Source organism: Fusarium phalaenopsidis (assembly GCF_050370095.1).
Source record: "Fusarium phalaenopsidis strain FUZ10S chromosome Unknown contig_32296, whole genome shotgun sequence".
In the NCBI taxonomy this organism is placed as follows: domain Eukaryota; kingdom Fungi; phylum Ascomycota; class Sordariomycetes; order Hypocreales; family Nectriaceae; genus Fusarium; species Fusarium phalaenopsidis.
The window spans coordinates 37,829-58,298 of record NW_028145408.1 but is presented as its reverse complement, the minus strand read 5'-3'; the positions used below and the strand labels follow the sequence as shown (position 1 = coordinate 58,298).

Here is a 20,470-nt window from a genome sequence, read left to right as displayed (position 1 = left end):
AAAGAGCTTGGGACCGGGTAGACGTGGTAATGCTGCTGAGGCACGATATGACATGCCTGCACTCCAAGACCGACGGTTGGATTCATATACCAGGACCGACCTTTGCCTGTGATGGCACACCTGGCAGTGCCGCTCAAACATGAGTTGCGGAACGAGGCCATGGTCTGCCGGGCCGTTTCGATGGGGATGTCAAAATCTGGCGGGGCGACAAGATCCGTGACGTCCTCGACTTGGTTCAACGCCGGATCCTTAGTCGGCGACGCGGAGCCTGAGGCGGAACGCTTCGGAGGAGATTGGGAACCCCGGGCGCGGATTGTCTTGCGATATGGGAATCGCGAAAAGCGGGAATCAGTGGATGGTTTGTTGGGGGGAAGATAGCGATCATCGCGCCGGAGGGATGGATAAGGAATGTGCTTGGCACATCCAGCTGGGGGTGTATTAGCAAGGCATGATAAGTTGTAACTACAAGAACCCTGCTTACCTTGCAGATGTCCCTTCAGCGATGTCTCGGCGGCGATCTCGCAATCTTTATGACGCACGACGTGAAGACGCACAATCGGCGGCCGTTGTTCACCAGAGGGATCACCCGGGGGGTGTTGAAACAGACTGGTCAAGCTCTTGTCCGTGAATCAACCTGGGCGATGAGGGAGTAGCTATGGTCGCAGGTCCACCAAGTGGTTGCAAGCTCGCACCCACCGAACCAAGGTATCCAAATGCAACATCACCCCAGGAGTCATCTGTCACACCAGACGCTGTGATATTGAAGCAAAGACACAACTCGTTGATGATGTCGCCGTAGGTCAAGCTGTTGCTGCCGGGTGGATGATATAAGCCTGCAAAATGATCGGGAACCCGTACACGTACGTCTAGGCGTACAAATAAGGTCACGTGATATCTCATACGTCTAGGCGTACAAATAAGATCTGTTATATAAGAGGCATGTGTATATGCAACAGCGATATAAGCAATGACTTAGCCTATTTTAACCTATATATAAACTCGGCCATAGTTCCATTTAACGATATCATTAGGTCACGGGAATAATACTCAGAGATTTGCCTTTTCTTTGCCTTTATAACGGTATATAATTTATTTATTTCCTCTTGCTTATCTAGGTATTACTTAGGGGGGGTTCCCATTGCTATATACTCTCCTCTATACTTCAATATCTCTCTCGGCAGCATCCCACATATGCTACATGCCTCGGTGCCTTGGGAAGGGCTCCTCCTCCATCTCCATCTCTACGTTCTTCTTAACCCGCTCGGTCTCAGCCTTATCCCAATCAAGATAACTCATTATCTCCTCCTTAATCCACTCTCTCATGCCGGTTTCTGCCCTATAATGCTTGCCCATTTACTTATAGTTAAGGCACCAGTTATACTCTAATTACTTATATAATTAAGGCAGCCCCATAGCCTTCCGATATTACTAGTTGCTCCTAGTGGCACTCGGGGGCAATATAGCATACCAAGCCTCTCGTGCCTTTTTATACCATTAGTAAATCGCCCGGGGGTTATTAGGTTATAGTGCGGGCGTAGGCTTCGTAGCAGTTATTGCTAATTTAGCCACTAGAGGAGATACCACTCAGGTTATTATATGTATTATTATATGCGTTATTATATAGGCTATAATCTCAGATACAATAGAGCTGCCCGACGGAGAAGCCGGGGAGAATAAGCGGGTTATAGAGCAAGTAGATATATATATCTCTATATATATTACCGTGGTGGTTTAGGGTGGAGTCTCTAATAGATATTTATAACGCAAGGGGCAGGCCTTTAAGTTTATCTTATGGCCATGGTTATGATATCTCGAACACTTTGGCGGCGCCCTTGGCTATGATGCCCTCTTAATTGCCTTGAACGCAGAAGGCTCACGCTACGTGCTTGATGATGGCAGTGTCGCATTAGCAGCTAGGCGATTAAATAGCTTGCGAGGCTTAATGATAAGCTAGGGGGTCCCTGAGCGTTAGAGATACTAATATAAATGGAAATAGTATAATTAAAGGGGGTAACCTTGCGCCAATAGAGGCTAGAGGTTAGAGGCTAGAGGTTATAAGCACAAGGCAGACCAAGAGTCTTTATAAAGACCCCTATGCACCCGGGAAGCTCTTTTAGTAGTCGTGCCCGTTAAGTATCAACCTTCCGCAGGGCTTCATATGAGACCCAGCCGCGGATATTACCATATAACGCCCTAGAGATATTAAGAGGTATAGTAGTATTCTACTTAGCTTGCCTAGCCTTAAGTTCAGAAAGCTGGTTTAATAACATAAGCTTAATAATACCCTAGGCCTCGAAGAGATTAGACTAAGAGTGGCCTATATAACTCTTAATAAGCCAATAAATACCCTCCGCCCCCGATATAATATATTACTCTAAGTAGAGGTATTATTAAACCTAGGCCTTAATAAATCTCTCTTTATGGGGCTCTAGCTAGGTCTCTATAATATAACCCACCTCTTTAATATACTCAGGAAGGTAACGCTTCTTCTATTTCTTAAGCCTCTCGTTATATATACCCTCGGTTATTGAGGCAACGATCTCATGCAATAAGCTAAAGAATTACTTCTACTCTTTATCCCCCTTAGGGTTACTTTTATCCTGAGTGAATATAGGTATATAATATGCTATAATAGCCTTATTAATATGCTATATATATAGCATTAAGGCTGACTCGGGGAAGCAAGAAGAGGAGGAAAGGGCATTCATATAAGTCAGGCAGCGATCTATAAGGATCACAGAAGGAAGAGCTATACCGTAAAGCTTATATACCTGCCGCAGCCTTCTAAGAGCCCAGACGAAGTCTTCTTCTTCCTCGCCGCCGAGGAATACAAATGCAATACAGAAGGAGCTTTAGTAAGCATTAACACTAACTATATTAAGAAGGGGCATCTTATACTTATTAGTCTTATATGTATAGTCTAATAAAAGCACCTCAGGATATAACTTAAGGTATCTTAATAACTCTAGATATGCAAATAAGACTGCCGTAGCCCTGCCAGTCTTATCAAGACGAATCTCGCTCCAGAAGCCCTCGCTATTGAGTTAATTAGCAAGGGCATATATATGGCTTTGACCCTCAGCAAGCAGCCGCTTGCCCCGTGCAATGCAGTTATAGATATCCTACTGTGTGGCGAGTATATTTGAGCTCGTGTGTAGATAAGATTTGATCTACTTTGGCATAATGCCGGCGCCGGAGAGTCGGTAGACTATTGATTCATCTGGGCGTGATAGTTGGCGATATACTAGATGTGCCACTGGGCCGAAGCTTGGGGGGTGATTATGCTGATGGAATTGAGGGCTAGGACGATGCCTGAGGGACTATTGAGTCCCATATAGGCTCTCCTTTGCTATCATAGAGAAGAGGCATCCTATACGACGTGATATGGTCTTCCGGATCTATTTCTTGGGGGTTGCAGAGGCGGCAGAGGCGGTAGGCCCTCCTCCACGATCGCAGATAAAGGTAATTATAGCTCTTCCAGTGGAGCTCTTCGTGGACCTTTGGGAGATAAAGGCATAGCCTCGGGGCGCTGCCCAAGTGTTGATTGCTGTGGCCAGTTCCTCTCGTGAAGTGTATTGGCCCTCAGGGGGAAGAACATCGTCAGGGAAGCCGTGAGACTCGTCAATTGGATCCATTATAACGGTAGCAAGGCATGGCAACTAGAATTGATACTGATGAAGCTGTTGATCGTAGGGTTAAGGGCTCAATAGGCGGTCTGAGGCCACCCTTGCAATAAGGCCACATATGCCTCTTATATAACGGATCTTATTTGTACGCCTAGACGTATGAGATATCACGTGACCTTATTTGTACGCCTAGACGTACGTGTACGGGTTCCCAAAATGATCCTCCTCTGGGCCACAGACAAGATGAATGTTCCATCCAAGGATACGAAACTGAGGCGTGATTGCGGCGCTCGTCATGGCGCCAGGTGCGTGACCGTCGGTGCTGTCCAAAATGATGGTTTCCTTAATTAATGATGCTTCACTTGTTGTTGTTGTTATTATTATTGTGGTTGTATGGTGGGGCGGGAAGGTCACGTGCTGATTACGCCGATTACGGTTGACCGAGCAATTGACTTACTTGACCTAGGTACCTACCTACCCTATAGTCCGCGCCGATCAACCTAGTTAGATAACGAATGATAGGCTCGCTAGGGACGCGACGAAGGAAGAGGCGTACGGTATCTTACGGAATTAGGTCTTGATTCTGCTATTATATTAGAATTACGTTCTTTTATATTGTCGCCGACCTGACGACCTCTGCATGTCTTGACAGCTTGCCAGTCAGCGCTCTAGCGCCATGCCAAACGGCCTGTCTATGCGCAGCTGGTCCCGTCATCTTCTTGGCCTTCAACACATGATGGATAGCAGGATCGTCCACGTCAAGGGTATGCTCGGGAGTCCCATAACCGTCAAACTGGCAACTAGCCAATACACTGGCTGAAAATGATCCTGTCTCGGGGCAGTGGTAGGCCAGGACCATATGACTAGTGGGTAAGCTCCCGAGATTGGTGATGCTTGGATGGTTTGGAATTGGTCCGGGGGGGCTTAACGTCGGCCCTCGGTTCCAAGGGCCTTTCTCAGCACTAGTCCCGAGCTTTAGATACCTCACTTTAGATATATCATATCTAAGAGCTGCAGGTTTGTCATCCTGGCTCGAATCTCCAGCTGGACTGTTGTAAATATCTCATGGTTTAGTTTACCGCGGCGTTAAGCTCCCCAGCTGACGTTCGATGAGTTGTACCACCAGCTTTGCAAATTGGCCGAGGTTTTCCTTGTTTAATATATTGGGCTGGCGGGCCTCGGGCGATTCATCTGGAAAGTTATGGCTGACATAGGGGCATCCGCGGCGTTTGCAGGCAATGCATGCTCTATTAGACATCTCATCAAAATTGCGTTGGGTCCTTCATTGCGCGCATTAACGGCATCCGTGGTTTCTTCTCGGAGGTTCCGGTACTTGGCTAGAGGTACAAGGTCGGTAGCCGGTATCGCAAAGGACCCCCTAACGCTCAACTTGCGAAAGAACAACTCGATTCTTTATGACTTTCCCAGACTGGCAAGGCGAGAGTTGATTCAGTCAGTTCATTTCAATATAATGCACACGAGCCTGCTGCTGCCCCAGCCAAGTCTCAGTTGCTTACTGCAGTGCTGCTGATGGTGTTAAAAACGTAGGTATGGTAAGAGTGGAATGCAAGACTTGACAGGGCCCTGAAGCGAAACTTAGAAGACGGTGAATTTGACCTCGGTGAATCTTCCAAGTTGGTACTTTAATTCATGCTCCGAGGATATCGGTTACGACTTCAACGACGTGTTTCGCAGGTTCAAGTCTTGTAACTTATCTGAACCTCTAAAGCGAAATCACGGCTGGCATGCAGAGCCAGGCACATATGACTCTCACTGAGTTCGGCTAGGGAGATTTGAGTCTCGATTCAGACTGTGGCAAGCCAAGTACTGTATGAATGACCCCGAGGCCCCCCAAAGACGAGACTCGTCCGGTAGAGCGAGCAACTTTGCTAAACAAACCAACCCGGCAAACATGACAACACCAACAAAAGAAGGGTCAGGATGCAAGCCATATAAGTATGCACACGAAGCATTGACAAGTCGAGGATCAGTGCGCTCAGATCTGTTGTGTAGTCGGTTAAAGACTTGGATTTCCCGAATACATAACTTTGCCTTGATCAACTCTTAATGTCAGCGACTCCGGCCCAAGCTTCGCCCGTACGAGGGACTCTCGAGTCTCGTCAAGAGGGCTTTGCCGAATCCTTGGGGGCGTGGTTGCAGCACTCATTTATGCCAACCCCACCGGCCCGAAGGGCGTTGTTACTTTCAGAAGCCGGATGAAGATGAGGATGATAATGAAGGTGTCAAGAGCAACTCAATTGGATTACAGCAGGGCTCGAATACTTGTAGGTTTGCGTCGTGGCCATCATCAAGTCAGAAACTATGACTAGGTGGAGGAAGATGGGACCTTCCTCGATGGAATTACTCACACGCCATGGCTGTCCGAGTCATGCTCGTGGCCAATAGCCTCCCAACGGGAATGATTAGCAATTGGAGTGGTTGGAGCCGTTGCTATAACATTGGCCTTGTGAATGATGTCTACTGGACATGACAAAATGGTGAGCCAATTTGATTGCCCTGAGATAATCAGTAAAACACAGCTGAGACAAACAGGGCACACATACACATTGGTCCGTTTGTAAATAGATCTGTTCCACTGCCTATAGCGGCTGCCTGTTTCATGGTTTGGCTTGTTGCCATGCAGGCGAGGTTGAGACGATTGATCGACTGACAATTTCGCGCATTGTTACTGAACTAGAAAAGCTTTCTTTCCTGCGACAGGAGATGTGACAAAGATGCCCGTTAACAAGGGCTGATAGAGAACTGGAAGCCTCACAACGCATGGCAAGTCTCAAGCCAACGTGGCCGACGGGTAGCTGACTATTCTGGGATTCGTGCGCCGTACTTGTATCTAAACGACGGGCATTCGATGAATGCAGTCGATGGTCTTTTATGCTACATACTTCATGAGAACCCGGGTTTATACAGTAGCTAACTCTTACTGACTTGAGCGAGCAGCTTCATCAAGAGCGATTAACTCCTTCACCCTCGTCGAATGACGGTGGCGGTGTAGTAATTCGTTATTAAGAGCTCTCTACGCAATCGAGCATACAACAAGGCTCCCTGAGTGGTGTTAACGAAGGTTTGGCGTGAATGATGGGTCCTGAAATTCTGGCCCTCAAATTTTGCCGCCGCCCTCAGAAAAGATGAAGCCTGGTGATATCCTTCACAGAGAGTATCAAGACAAGACCGCCAACGTCAACCATTTGGCTTCTCGTCTATATATAAGATACAATAACTCTAGAGGCCTTTGAATCTATGGTGTTAGTCCTTGGACACGTTAGCGCCCGTTAAATGTTAAGACGGAATCTCGTTAGCTTGTAAGCGCAGCGTGGGTCACAACGACTGACTCGACGGTTGAATATTATGACGTTAGGAATCATCCCCTTTTCCACGACATTAGGTTCGAACATTTTCTCTCATATAAACTTCCTTCAGATGTTGCGTTTGTTCATCTCGTCTAGGCCATGCTCGCGGTGCGGGAACAACTACCGATCAACATTTGATGAGAGCGCTTTGGCTGTATGAGGGTCCTCCCACCTCGACCAGAACACTACTGAGAACGTTGTGCATTTTAGAATGTTCGCAGGAAACCATTCTTAGGACACCGGCCAATCATCAGGCTTGACCACAACAACCCCTTTCAAGTCCAAATGGTGGCCTCCGCGTAGTGGAGAGTGCGCCCAGAGGTAAACACACAGTGTAGGCCGTTGACGGTAGCTGTCAACTAGAGTATCAAGCGCATCACGTATGAGTGAGATGAATACACCTAGACTGGAATTGGGAGACAAAAATTTCTCCTCAGCTAGAGGAAAGCTTTAGATAGGCCAAGAATGTGAAGTCTCATGGCCTTGTCTATTTACTAGTCGTTGAAGAAATATGAGTTGGTCAAGACTGAGCCCAAGAGGGAGCTCCAGGTTGTGTTACTAGGACACCAACTGCGCGCTCTTTGATCTTGTATCTGAGATGTGTCTTTAGAAGAGTTGGCATCATCAACAAAGATATTTCGGCCACGAGTCCTATCAACTTAATAAGACCGGGTTCGGGAAACAGAGTCTTTCTACGATGAAGGGAGAAAATCCATCTACGTAATAGACGATGCCGGCCTCATGGACGCGGCTAGGCCCTGTCAGAAAGGACGATGGCGTGCAGGACCGACATGATTCTAGCTAAGTTCCAATTCGGGGGGTGAAGAGCCCACTGTGATCGCTTTGGATGAGTGGTTTTTTGAGGAGCTTTGCAATAACTAGTGGGTGGACGGGAGTGGTCCGGTCGGGCTTTCCGGCGAAGCGCTCTAAAGCGGAGCTCCGGGGCATATGCCAACGACGCCCGGGCCGGAAATAGAACCCCGCTCCTTAGTGGGGCTCCTCGGGTGTCCGCCGTTATCACGTGACCGAATGGTCCCGGCAACTACCGGAACTTCACCATCCCACATTCTCCTACTCGGGTCTTATATCCAGACTTTGCGCCTCCTATACATCTGTTTATCTATCATTGTAATACTGACTAATTCATATACAGGCACATACACACTAATTCGCTTCATCCTGACTTCTATCCTCCCGCAATGCTCCTCCCACCAAAGTCATCACTAAAAGAAGACAACCCTCACCGGGATTTATATATCTCAACCACACTGCTTGCGTCTAAGTCCGCTGCTAGTTTCTCGTCGCTTCTCTCATATTCGACCCCTGTCTCCCCGATCACCTTTCTCACTTCGACTCCTCCAATACTGCCGAGCTACGCCTGTTCGTGAGCAGTCCCTTATCCTCGACAACATCCCAGCGTTCACGGTAGGGAGTCATCGATGAACCCCCCATAGAAGGACAGAAATTCACTAAGTCCTCCAAGGCACAGCAGCCGTTTTGCTCTCTTCGATCTTCGGGCTCAGTTAACGCATCAAGGGCCGGGCTGCGACTATGATAAAGAACAGATATTGGCTCTCTTCACTTTGCAGACGGCGCGTACACGATAGCACGCTTCACCCCCGAAGTCTCCCACTTATCAACGTACGAGAGAAGTGAGAGTAACATATTCAACTCTGAAAATAAAACCGCAAATCCCGACCCGTTGGCTGTAAGATAAGCTGTCATAGTCAAAGTATATATGGTAAGTGCTAAAGCTCATATTCGTTTGCCTCTTGGACAGACCTAACAATGATTCATGGACTTGTGAAAGGGGGCAAATAAAATCACAAGAGACCTTTCATGGTTATCCTTATGACATTATCCTCTTAGTATGACCAATCTACGGCTTGTATTCCTCGAGGTTCTTATCATACTCACTGGGTGATAGATACAGATTAGGAAAAAAGAAGATTCCGATGGTCTGATGGTGACGTGACGCTATCAACCAAGTACAGCGCGTCTTAAGGAAAGACAGGCAAAGGAGAACAACAAGTTGTTAATTTACTTCCCTGCGAAAGTCGTGTACTAGATGCCAAATTCTCTCAAATGAAGCAAAAGTCCGTGTATAGCGTGAAGATGTAAATAAGCGTACAGTTGGCCGCGCTTGGCGTCATTCAATGTCAACACCACCTCTTTCGCCTACCCATATTCAAATATGTACTGTTCACCTACTCGTCTCCGTCATACACCTTATACTCATCAATATTAAACACGTTATATTTCACGGGGCCTTGCTCACACTTCTCAAGTTTCTCCTTTCCCTCGCGGCCGGCCAGTCCGTATGTGCATTGTTCTCCAGATGGAGTGGCTAATCTCTCATTTTTGCTAGGCAGTCTATTCCATGATTGAAGCCGGGGCGATATATGATGGCATAACCTTGCCAGCTGATATAAGAAAAAAGCGGCGCCTATTTACCGAGCGGAAGGGCTTTGAGCTCTGCCTACCCAATTTTACGCCCACAACCCCTTTTGGTTTGCTTCCCTCAATCCCCCAAGCCTTTGTTAGTAGAGAATCTTGTTACTTTGATGGTTAGAAAGGTAGAACGACAACATCAAGTGCCCAGAAGTGTCGCAGCGGGTGACATATCGCCTCTCTATTTATCTATGTATGATTTAAGTTTGTTTCTTCTTTCACTGGGGACTAACTGAGCCTTTAACCAGCGATGCCACCCAAGTCTGTTAAATCTCCCAAAACTATCGGGTCAAACCTATGGTCAATATCTCAGGCCCTCATACACCTTGGACGTATCAGAGATCTCGCTCACAAGCTCACAAGTTTCGCTTCCACGCTCGGCTGAGAGCGTCATCCAAGAGGTCTCTCCCCCTTCATATGCCCTTTCCCTATGTTACAACGAGACAACGAGAGAAAACGGCCGAAAGTAGCGAGAAAGCTTAGTGACTTAGCCGTGCCTTATCTTTTAACTTGCTACAAGCCCTGGCTCGAGAATCAAGCTCCCTACTCGCTGCTGTGGTGCCTTGGAGCTCGCCTTTGGCTATTGAATCTCACATGCCATGTGTGTGTGTGTGAGAGAGAGAGAGAGAGAGAGAGAGAGAATTTTTTTGGGTTTGGCAAAGTAAAATACTCCGGCGGAGTGCACTTCCTAGACGCATACCTATCTTGGCCTGTGGCGGGCCTTAGGATGCTGGACTGGAGCTGTTGAGGGCCTTGGATGAGCCAACACTTGGCGAGAGTTCTTCGTCCTAACCTTGGTTGTGTAAGAAAGCCGAGAAGGCCAAGCTGGGTCTTGGTTGGGGAGCTCAAAGGTCGAGAGCTAGGTCGACGCAGACTTCACCGCGTCCCGGAGGATGGAAGGGTATCATGGTCTAGGCGGCCAGAATGGATGGTACCTGGAATGGCTGCCCACCGGGGAGCATTATGTTTACCGACCCCAGACAGCCTCTAGCCGGGGCTTGCCCTACGTCAAGTACCGAGTGGCCCAACCGCCAGAAGGATACGTTTAGAAGTAACGACACAATTTTGGGCGAGGCTATGAAATTGTCGCTTCATTTGGCCTTGCAGCAAAGATAGAGATGTCCTGGGCTGTGACTACAGTTCTCTATACGAAGGCACTTCATAAGAACTATGGGTTAGAGATATTCCTCTCACATAAATGCATGAAGGCCCACGAGCCTCATGCAGGGCTGTGGCAAGCGTATACGAGTCTTCGCGTTGGGGCAGTCCCAGTTGGGTGGTATGTGCAGCTCTTTCTGAGGCTAGGTATGGCAATACATCCGCACAAGTCTTGGGTATCTGAGCGGCACAAGGATGATAACGATGGTAAATGAAAAGCCTGGGTAGTCTTCTGAGACAGCTAGTAGAAGTCTCTTGATCCATGTTTTTACTCTACAGGAGGACGGGTGAGAGACAATATGAATTCCGCCCCCCCCACACACACACAACCCTCACCATGATCTCATCCACGATGCACCAGGAACCCGAAGGCCCAGTCCAAGCGCAGCTATATAGACACTTACACAAATAGCCGATATTTGTGGCATACGGCGACAGCTAGTAACAAAGGTGCTAAGCTTCTGCTATCAAGTACAAAGCCGTTTATTAAAGTTTTCAGAAGCGATAGAGTTAAATTATTTAGCTCTTAGTAGTTCTATAGCTTGTAAATTTTAATATTAAGATTTATATTTCCTACTTATGCATTATTCGCCTTACTATCCTGTAAAAGTTAAAGGTACTTAAAAATTAATAACCAAAGAGGTAAAAAGCAATTAAGCTAAATGCAGTTAATATGCCCTATAGGCGTAAAGTCCTACAGGGCTATATAAGAGGAGCTGGTAAGCAATCTTCCTAGCAATTCTATTTGCTTTCATTGTATCAAATTGTTCACTTATTAAAAATACACGCAGTTAATTGCAGATGAGGGAAGTGTTATAGGCCAGTTTATTAAGTGGCAAGTAAATCAGAACAAACAAAGAGCTCTCCAACATATCTATATCAAAACCATCCCGTGACACCCATGAACTAATATTCTATCCTTTAGTTGATCATGATACGATGAGACCCAGAAGTAGCCTTGGGAACTACTATGGTCAAGAGGCCATCCTTGAGTTCGGCAGTAACCGCCTCGTGGTTGACATAGGTTGGGAAAGTGAAGTAGCGCGAGAACTCCTTGCGATAGCCAGAGTGTCTCGGCTCTTCAGGCTGCTTGGGCTGCTCGGTCTGCTTCTCCTTGACCTTCTCGCTGAGAGTTTCAGGCTCTGGCTGACTGATGGTCTCTGACTTTTCTGATGTGTGGCTCAAAACCTCAAAGTCGTCGCTATCGACATCGTCTTCGACAGTGGCCTGGTAAGAGCTCCTGCTTCGGGTGTCTTCGTTGTCTGCCTCAACGAACGGGGCGAGAGCAGTCTGTCCAGTGGTTGTTTCAGCTGCCTTGGGGGCATCTGCGAATCGCTCACCCTTGCCGCTAACAACAAGCTTGCAAGGCTCGGGAAACTCGACAGTGACGTGCTCCTTGTTCAGGCCTGGGAGCTCGCCGTAGACAACGAAGGAGTCCTCCGTCTCGTGAGCCTCAAAGAGGGGCTCCCATGGGCGGGTATTCACCCGATAGGTAGGGCAGGAAGCGGGAGTGTGGCTCTTCTGTTGAGCCTGGCATTGGTGCTTTCGCTGTGGCCGCTGGGGCTGCTGAACCGACTGGTCGAGTTCCCTGAGGAGATGGTAGAGTGGGTTCAAAGGAGCCTGGATATGGTAGGCGGTGCGGGGAAGGAAGAATGCCATTTTGTTGATGTGTTTTGCTGGTGACTTGTGAAAGGTGATTGTTGATTGGCTAAGTGGATGTTTGTGCTTGGTGCAGATTGATTGAGCAGTGAAGATATCGAATTCTGATAATTAAAAATTCATCAAGGTCGTCGAAACTCATTTATTTATACATCAACATTTTGCAATTGGCACTTAGGCAGCGCGTTCTTGCGCAAGCTGTTACTCACCATATCGAAGGGTCATGATCTTGCTCGAAGCATCGAGAAGATCCATGGAACTTTTTCTAGCTTAGTGAGACGCCCTTTGTCAGCATCCTACATCCACCAGCCACTCAGCCACTGTGGCTTCTTCGCATACACACCTTCCTTTGCCATCACACTTTCTTAACATACAAGTGTTAATAAAGTGGCCTATCCCAGCTGCGCGGCGGATTCGCTAGCGAATCCAATGGGTTTTCCATATTAAAAAAAAAGGCGCTAATAAACAGGTGCAGCAAATCCATTGCACCCTAATAGATTCGCCGCACTAATATATTTTATCTAGTAAAATGCATTTTAATTACATATACTAATTTATTATATAAAGGATAGATTATATAATATATATAATAAGTAAGTAAAATAAATAAGTAAGTAAAATACTTTTCTTAACTTTTAAAATAAAAATTACTATAAAAATATAATAAATTATTTAATTAATTAAAACTTATTACTATATTCTTCCCTAGATATCTTAATTATTACTTAATAGGTCCTTATATTATAGCTAGGCTTATTATAGATATTATAATACTAAACCCTTAGTCGCGCTAACTTCCCTTAATTACTACTCCGCGATGATTTAGCTACTACCTATGCATTAATATCTATTTAATTAATTACTTGCCTTCCTTCTTCTACTATTATAACCCCTCTTTTCTATAGCTAGGTTCTTTTTGCCCTTTAGCGCTAACTAAGTATCTTATTTACCTCTTAAAGGTCTTTATTCTTAGCAGCTAGTAAGGTAACTTAATATATAATTATTTTTATCCCCTTTTTAAGAGACCTTAGGGCTTTAAGGATTAATTCTAGGGAGTTACTTTAATGCCTTTTAATTTATCTTTTAAGATATTTAAACTAAGATTTAGCCTTAAGTATAATCTTTAAGGTCCTTAAGACCTAATAAGTAAAGAGTTTAGTCCTCTTTTTAATTAGTATTAGAGTTTATAGCTATATATTAAGCTTTAAAAGTATACTTTTTAGGTTAAGAAAAATAAGCTTAGCTCTTTTAAAACCTTTTTTAATATTTCTTTTTATTATAATAACTTAATATATAATATAAAAGGCTAAAAAGAACTTAGTCTTTAAAATATAAATTATAAAGTATTTAATTAAATACTTTATTTCTTAATTATAAGCTTTTTTAAATAGCTTAAAGTATTTAATATTAAGAGGCTAAAGTAAATAAAATAAATAAAGTAATATATAAAGTATAATAATATTATTCTTCTTATAATATATCTTAAAATTAGCTAAGTAATAGCTTTTATGCCTATTAAGGATTAAAAGATAATAAGGACTAGTTAATTAATTAGTTATATACTAATTAAAGTGCTTTAGCTACTTAAGACTTATCTTATTATTAATCTAGCTATTTTTAGATATTATAATAGCTTAATCGCCCAGGAGGTTACTTTCTTAATACTAATTAATAAGATAATATTAGCCTATAATTATAATAAATAGCTAGATAGCCTAGCCTTTTATATTAATTACTTAAATAACTATAACTTATTCCCGGTCTCTAGGCTGTACTAATTTCAGTCTTTTATGCCTTTCTGCGCTTATAATAATTATTCCGCTCTAAATTAGGCCTATTATAAAGCTAGTCTTATTAAAGTTATAAATATTACCTAAGGTAATATTATATTTCGTAATTATATTCTCTATAAGCCTAAACTAATTATAAATAATAATTAGATCTTTATATTTAGCTCTCTAATAATTATATTTATAAAAAAAACATATCTTAAGCTCTTAGTATTACTTAATAAAGTTAGAAGCTTAGTGCTTATTAATAAGTAGTGCATCGTGGTTAGCGAGTAATTAATTAGGTATTTCTTTAATATTATATAGTCGCGGGGGAAATCCTCGCGAATCTAAGTTAAGAATAAACTAAATAATAATCTATTCCTCTAGATTAGGTAGTTTCTATAACTTTAATATAGTATCGCGTGGAGAAAGAATACCTTATTGCTAGCGCTATAGCATTATAAGACTAATTTTATAGATCTTTGCGGCGCATTAAAGAGATAATTTTAGGTTATTTTAAAGGGCTTAAAGAGTAAGAAGGATATTAGCTTCTTTATTTAACTATAATATACTAGGTGGTTAGGAATTAATTAATTAAATAGAGATAATATAGGTTAAGGGATTTTTATTCCACTCGCTTGTCTGTTCTACTCGCTTATTATATACGTTATTCATTTTCAGCGGCAGAAAACCATAATTGCGGCATCACGACCAGTTTAATATTTGATTCAATTGATGAAGTGCAGTTAGAAAATAGCCGGGTTGAGGAGGGATATTAGTTATCTATCACAGTTGCATATATACGTATAGATCAAGTTAAGGATTAATGCCATAGCAACAACAAAAGCAAGTTTAATAGTTCATTAAATCAAGTAAATAGCACGAAAATAAACATAGATCCTCGTCATCATAGGAGCCGAGATGGATCCATTTATAAAATTACCAGAGTTTCCATTTGTTATTTGCCAAATATGCCGTTTTACATAAGTTGCGAATAATATTGAGCCGCATTTAAAGAAATACCACAAAGGTATTAGAGCAGCAGCAAGGAGGGAGATCGCCAAACAAGTTCAGGATATACCCGGTGTGATCAAGAACCAAAAGGGGTTATTGGCGTGGCCGAAGCCGCCGCCCACGACCGACCCTATTGTTACGGGCGAACCCGTGAGGAAGGTTGTTTCCCCCTGGAAAAACCAAGACCGGAGAAATCCTTCTCCGTAGCCCCGCTGCGAGCCCTACGCAAAATCCGTAGCGGGGTCACAGCTAGTTCTTTTCCTTTTTCTCTCCCTTTCTTAGTCTTAGATATTCAATCAACCAGTTCACCTTAGCTGCATAAGCTCCGGTCCGACCCTAGCACCTATTATCTATTAAAACCGTCGGTTGAGCTAGCGATAGTTTTTTTATATGGGATATTTTTTTATGCTAGTAGACTATAGGGCAGCTAATAGTTTTTTTCTTAACTAGCTAATAGTTTCTAAAAAAGAGAGTTCTAAGATAGCTAAAGCTTTATAAATTAGATATATATTAATATTAATTATTGCGATTTTAATTATATTTTTATTTTATTTTTATTTCTTTTTATTAATTTATTAAAACTATTTAAGAAAAATAAAAAAATTTTAATATAATATATATAATAAGTAACGTACATGATAAGCATGTGCACCAAACAAGTATGTGCACCAAAAATCCCTCAATCATCACCAATGCCATTTGATCAATTAATTATCAACCAAAAATCATGCCTTAACTCTATTCTGAACGTCAAGTCCTTCTTGCGCTTCAAGCTCTCCAAAATAACCCAAATTTAAGTCTCCGAGGCGCTGCTAGGCTATACCAAGTCAACTATTGGGCCTTACGTCGCCGGCACAATGGCATTCAATCTCGACGCGATTGGATTCCTAAATCACGCAAACTATCTAATCTAGAGGAACAGATCATTATTTAGTTCATTCTCGACCTGGATTCGCGAGGATTTCCCCCGCGACTGCGTAGTGTTGAAGAAATGGCCAATCGATTGCTCGCCGACCGCGACGCGCTACCCGTCGGTAAGCGCTGGGCTTATAACTTCGTTAGACGACACCCAGAGCTTAAGACGCGTTTTTTTCAGAAATACGACTACCAGAGAGCTAAGTGCGAAGATCTAACTATTATTCGTAACTGGTTTACGGTTATGGCGAATGCAATCGCGAAGTATGGCATCTGATTAGAAGATATCTATAACTTTGATGAGACTGGCTTTATGATGGGTATAATTCAAAGCGGAATAGTCGTCATAGGCATAGATAGGCGTGGAAAGCCAAAATCAGTGCAGCCTAGAAACCGGGAATGGATTATAGTCATTCAAGCGATCAATGCGGAAGGCTGGGCGATCCCGCCGTTCATCATCGGCGCGGGCCAATATCACCTCGCCAACTGGTACCGAGAAAGCAACCTCCCGGGCGATTGGGCTATTGCGACGACCCAAAATGGCTGGACTGATAACGAGACTAGTCTAGAGTGGCTAAAGCACTTTAACCGGTATACAACCAATCGATCAATTGGTTCCTATCGTCTCTTAATCCTTAATGGCCATAAAAGTCATCATTCTATCGATTTTAAGAGGTTTTGCCAGGATAACAATATTATCACGCTTTATATGCCACCTTATTTATCTTATCTGCTTTAGCCCCTTAACGTCGGGTACTTCAGCGTGCTCAAGAACGCTTACGGTCGAGAAATTAAGCATCTAATCAGATGCTCTATAACCCACGTTTCAAAGACCAAGTTCTTTCCGGCCTTCTACGCCGCATTTTAGGCCACCATAACACAAAAAAATATCAGATCAGCCTTCAGAGGGGCCGGGCTTGTTCCTCTTGACGCGGAAAGTGTGGTCTCGAAGCTTAATGTGCAGCTACGGACTCCAACACCGCCTGAGGAGGTGGCTAAACCATTGACCCCTTGGGTTTCAAAGACCCCAAAGACCATGCTTAAGGCTCAATCTCAGTCAGATTACCGCGAGAGACAAGTTAGAACGCATAAAAGTAGCTCCCCAGAGTCAATTCTAGAAGCTATACAGTCTTCTTCTAAGGGAACAAAGATAGTTATGCATAAGGTTGCCTTACTCGAGGCTCGGGTCAAAGACCTTAAACAGGCGAATGAGATACTAAGCCGGCGCCGGAGGGCAAAAAGGACCCGACTACAGAAAAGAGGGGTAATGACGGTAGAGGAAGGACGGCAAGCAATTGATCAAATGGATGTTGATGCGCAGGTAGTGGCGGAATCGTCGAGAAGTAGTGGTCAAGGAAGGTCGGCGCGACCGGGTATTCGGCGTTGTGGTGTCTGCGGCAAGCCCGGCCATAATGCAAGGACCTATCAGGTAGTGATTGAGACGTCTGGGGAAGAGTATAGTGAGTAGTTTTAATTGATCAAATGGTTTATGATGTTTTTATTGCGGCTTTTATCTTATGGGTATAGGAAAAGTGGTGCATATACTTGTTTAGTGCACATGCTTATTATATACGTTATATATATTAAATAAGTATATATATTAAAAATCCCTTAATTATTACTAATGCTATTTAATTAATTAATTATTAACTAAAAATTATATCTTAATTTTATTTTAAATATTAAGTCCTTTTTATGCTTTAAGCTCTCTAAAATAACCTAAATTTAAGTCTCTAAGGCGCTACTAGGCTATACTAAGTTAACTATTAGGCCTTATATTACTAGCATAATAGTATTTAATCTTAATATAATTAAATTCCTAAATTATATAAACTATTTAATCTAGAGGAATAAATTATTATTTAATTTATTCTTAACTTAGATTTATAAGGATTTCCCCCTATGACTATATAGTATTAAAGAAATAGCTAATTAATTACTTACTAACTATAATGCGCTACTTATTAATAAGCACTAGGCTTTTAACTTTATTAAATAATACCTAGACCTTAAGATATATTTTTTTTAAAAATATAATTACTAAAGAGCTAAGTATAAAGATCTAGCTATTATTTATAACTAGTTTATATTTATAATAAATATAATTATAAAATATAATAATATATATATATAACAAGCTAAATAATAAGCAAACTAGATACTTTTTTTAACCTTTAAGATAGAAATTACTATAAAAATATAATAAACTATTTAATTAATTAAAATTACTTATTATACTCTTTCCTAGATATCTTAATTACTACCTAATATATTCTTATATTATAACTAGGCTTACTATAGATATTATAATACTAAACCCTTAATTGCGCTAACCTCCCTTAATTATTACTTCTTAATAATTCTACTACTACCTATGTATCTATATCTATCTAATTAATTACTTACCTTCCTTCCTCTATTATTATTACCCCTCTTTTTTTATAATTAAGTCCTTTTTGCCCTTTAGCGCTAGCTTAGTATCTTATTTACCTATTTAAGTTCTTTAACCCTAGCCTTAAGTAAGGCAACCTTATATATAATTATCTTTATTCCCTTAGAAAAAGACTATATAGCTTTTAAAATTAACTCTAGAGAGCTACTTTTATGCCTTATAACTTATCTCTTAAGGTAATCTAATTAAGATTAAGCCTTAAGTATAATCTTTAGGGTCTTTAAGACCTAAGGGGTTAACAGTTTAGCTACCTCCTTAGGCAGCATTAAAGTCTATAGCTATATATTAAGCTTTAAGACTATACTTTCTAGGTTAAGAGAAATAAGCTTAGCTCCTTTAAAGGCTAACTTAATATTCTTTTCTATTATAATAGCCTAAAATATAATATAAAAGGCTAAAAAGAACTTAGTCTTTAAAATATAAGTTATAAAGCATTTAATTAGATATTTTATTTCTTAGCTATAAGTATTTTTAAGTATATTAAAGTACTTAATATTAAGAGGCTAAAATATATAAGATAAATAAGGTAATATATAAAGCCTAATAATCTTTTTCTTCTTATAATATCTCTTAAATTTAATTAAATAATAACTTTTATAGCTATTAAGAATTAAAAGATAATAGTAATTATTTAATCACTTAGCTATATACTAGTTAAAGTGCTTAAGCTACTTAAGACTGGTTTTATTATCGGTCTAGCTATTTTAAGTTATTATAATAGCCTAATCGCCTAGGAGGTTATTATCCCGGTACTAGTTAGCGAGGTAATATTAGCCGGCATTAATAATAAACGGCGCGATTACTTAGCTATCTATATTAATCACCTAAATAACTATAATCTATTCCCGGTTTCTAAGCTATACTAATTTTAGCTTTCTACGCCTATCTATACCTATAATAACTATTCTGCTCTGAATTATGCCTATTATAAAGCTAGTCTTATTAATATTATAGAAATTATCTAATTAGATATTATACTTCGCGATTATATTTACTATAAGCATAAACTAATTATAGATAATAGCTAGATCTTTGCACTTAGCTCTTTAATAGTTATATTTCTAAAAAAAATATATCTTAAGGTCTAGGTATCACCTAATAAAGTTTAAAGCCTAATACGCGCTAACTAGTGGCGCGTCATAGTTAGTAAGTAATTAATTAGCTATTTCCTTTATACTATAAAGCCAGGGGGGAAATCCTTATAAATCTAAGTCGAGAATAAAGTAAATAAGGATCTATTCCTCTAGATTAGATAGTTAGCGTGAATTAGAAATAGTATTAACTCGGGCTTAGATGCTATTATATCGGTTAAATAGTATTAAATACTTAACTTAGTAGAGCTTTATGGTACCTCTAAGACTTAGTTTTAGTATATTTTAATAGGCTTAAAATATAAGAAGGATTCTAGCCTCTTTATTAGACTATGATATGCTAGGTAGTTAAGAATTAATTAATTAAATAGAGATAATATAGGTTAAGGGATTTTTTATCTAGTTCGCTTGCTATCTAGCTCGCTATATATATATATTATCTAATTAGAAGATATTTATAACTTTAATAAGACTAGCTTTATAATAGGTATAATTTAAAGCAAAATAGTTATTATAGGCATAGATAGGTATAAAAAGCTAAAATTAGTATAGCCTAGAAACTAGGAATAAACTATAGTTATTTAAGCGATTAATATAGAAGGCTAGGCGATCCCGATAAAAGACTAGGCAATCCCGCTATTTATTATTAGCGCGGGCTAATATTACCTCGCTAACTAGTACTAAGAAAGTAACTTCCTAGGCGATTAGGCTATTGCGATGACCTAAAATAGCTAGACTAATAATAAGACTAGTTTAAAGTAGCTAAAGCACTTTAACTAGTATATAATTAATTAATTAATTAGTTTTTATTATCTCTTAATTCTTAATAGCTATAAAAGTTATTATTTTATTAATTTTAAGAAGTTTTATTAAGATAATAATATTATTATATTTTATATATTACCTTATTTATTTTATTTATTTTAGCCCCTTAATATTAAATACTTTAATATACTTAAAAATA

At 41.2% G+C, this 20,470-nt stretch overlaps 1 protein-coding gene across 1 annotated transcript; it reads right to left on the bottom strand.

Moving 5' to 3' along the window:
* Window positions 1-11,524: 11,524 nt before the first annotated feature.
* On the bottom strand, window positions 11,525-12,262 carry LRP88_05628 (HSP20-like chaperone; the record flags this gene model as incomplete). Its single annotated transcript, XM_083242178.1, has 1 exon — window positions 11,525-12,262. The coding sequence occupies one exon, from the start codon at window positions 12,260-12,262 to the stop codon at window positions 11,525-11,527; it is 738 nt and encodes a 245-aa protein (XP_083101114.1).
* Window positions 12,263-20,470: the final 8,208 nt, after the last annotated feature.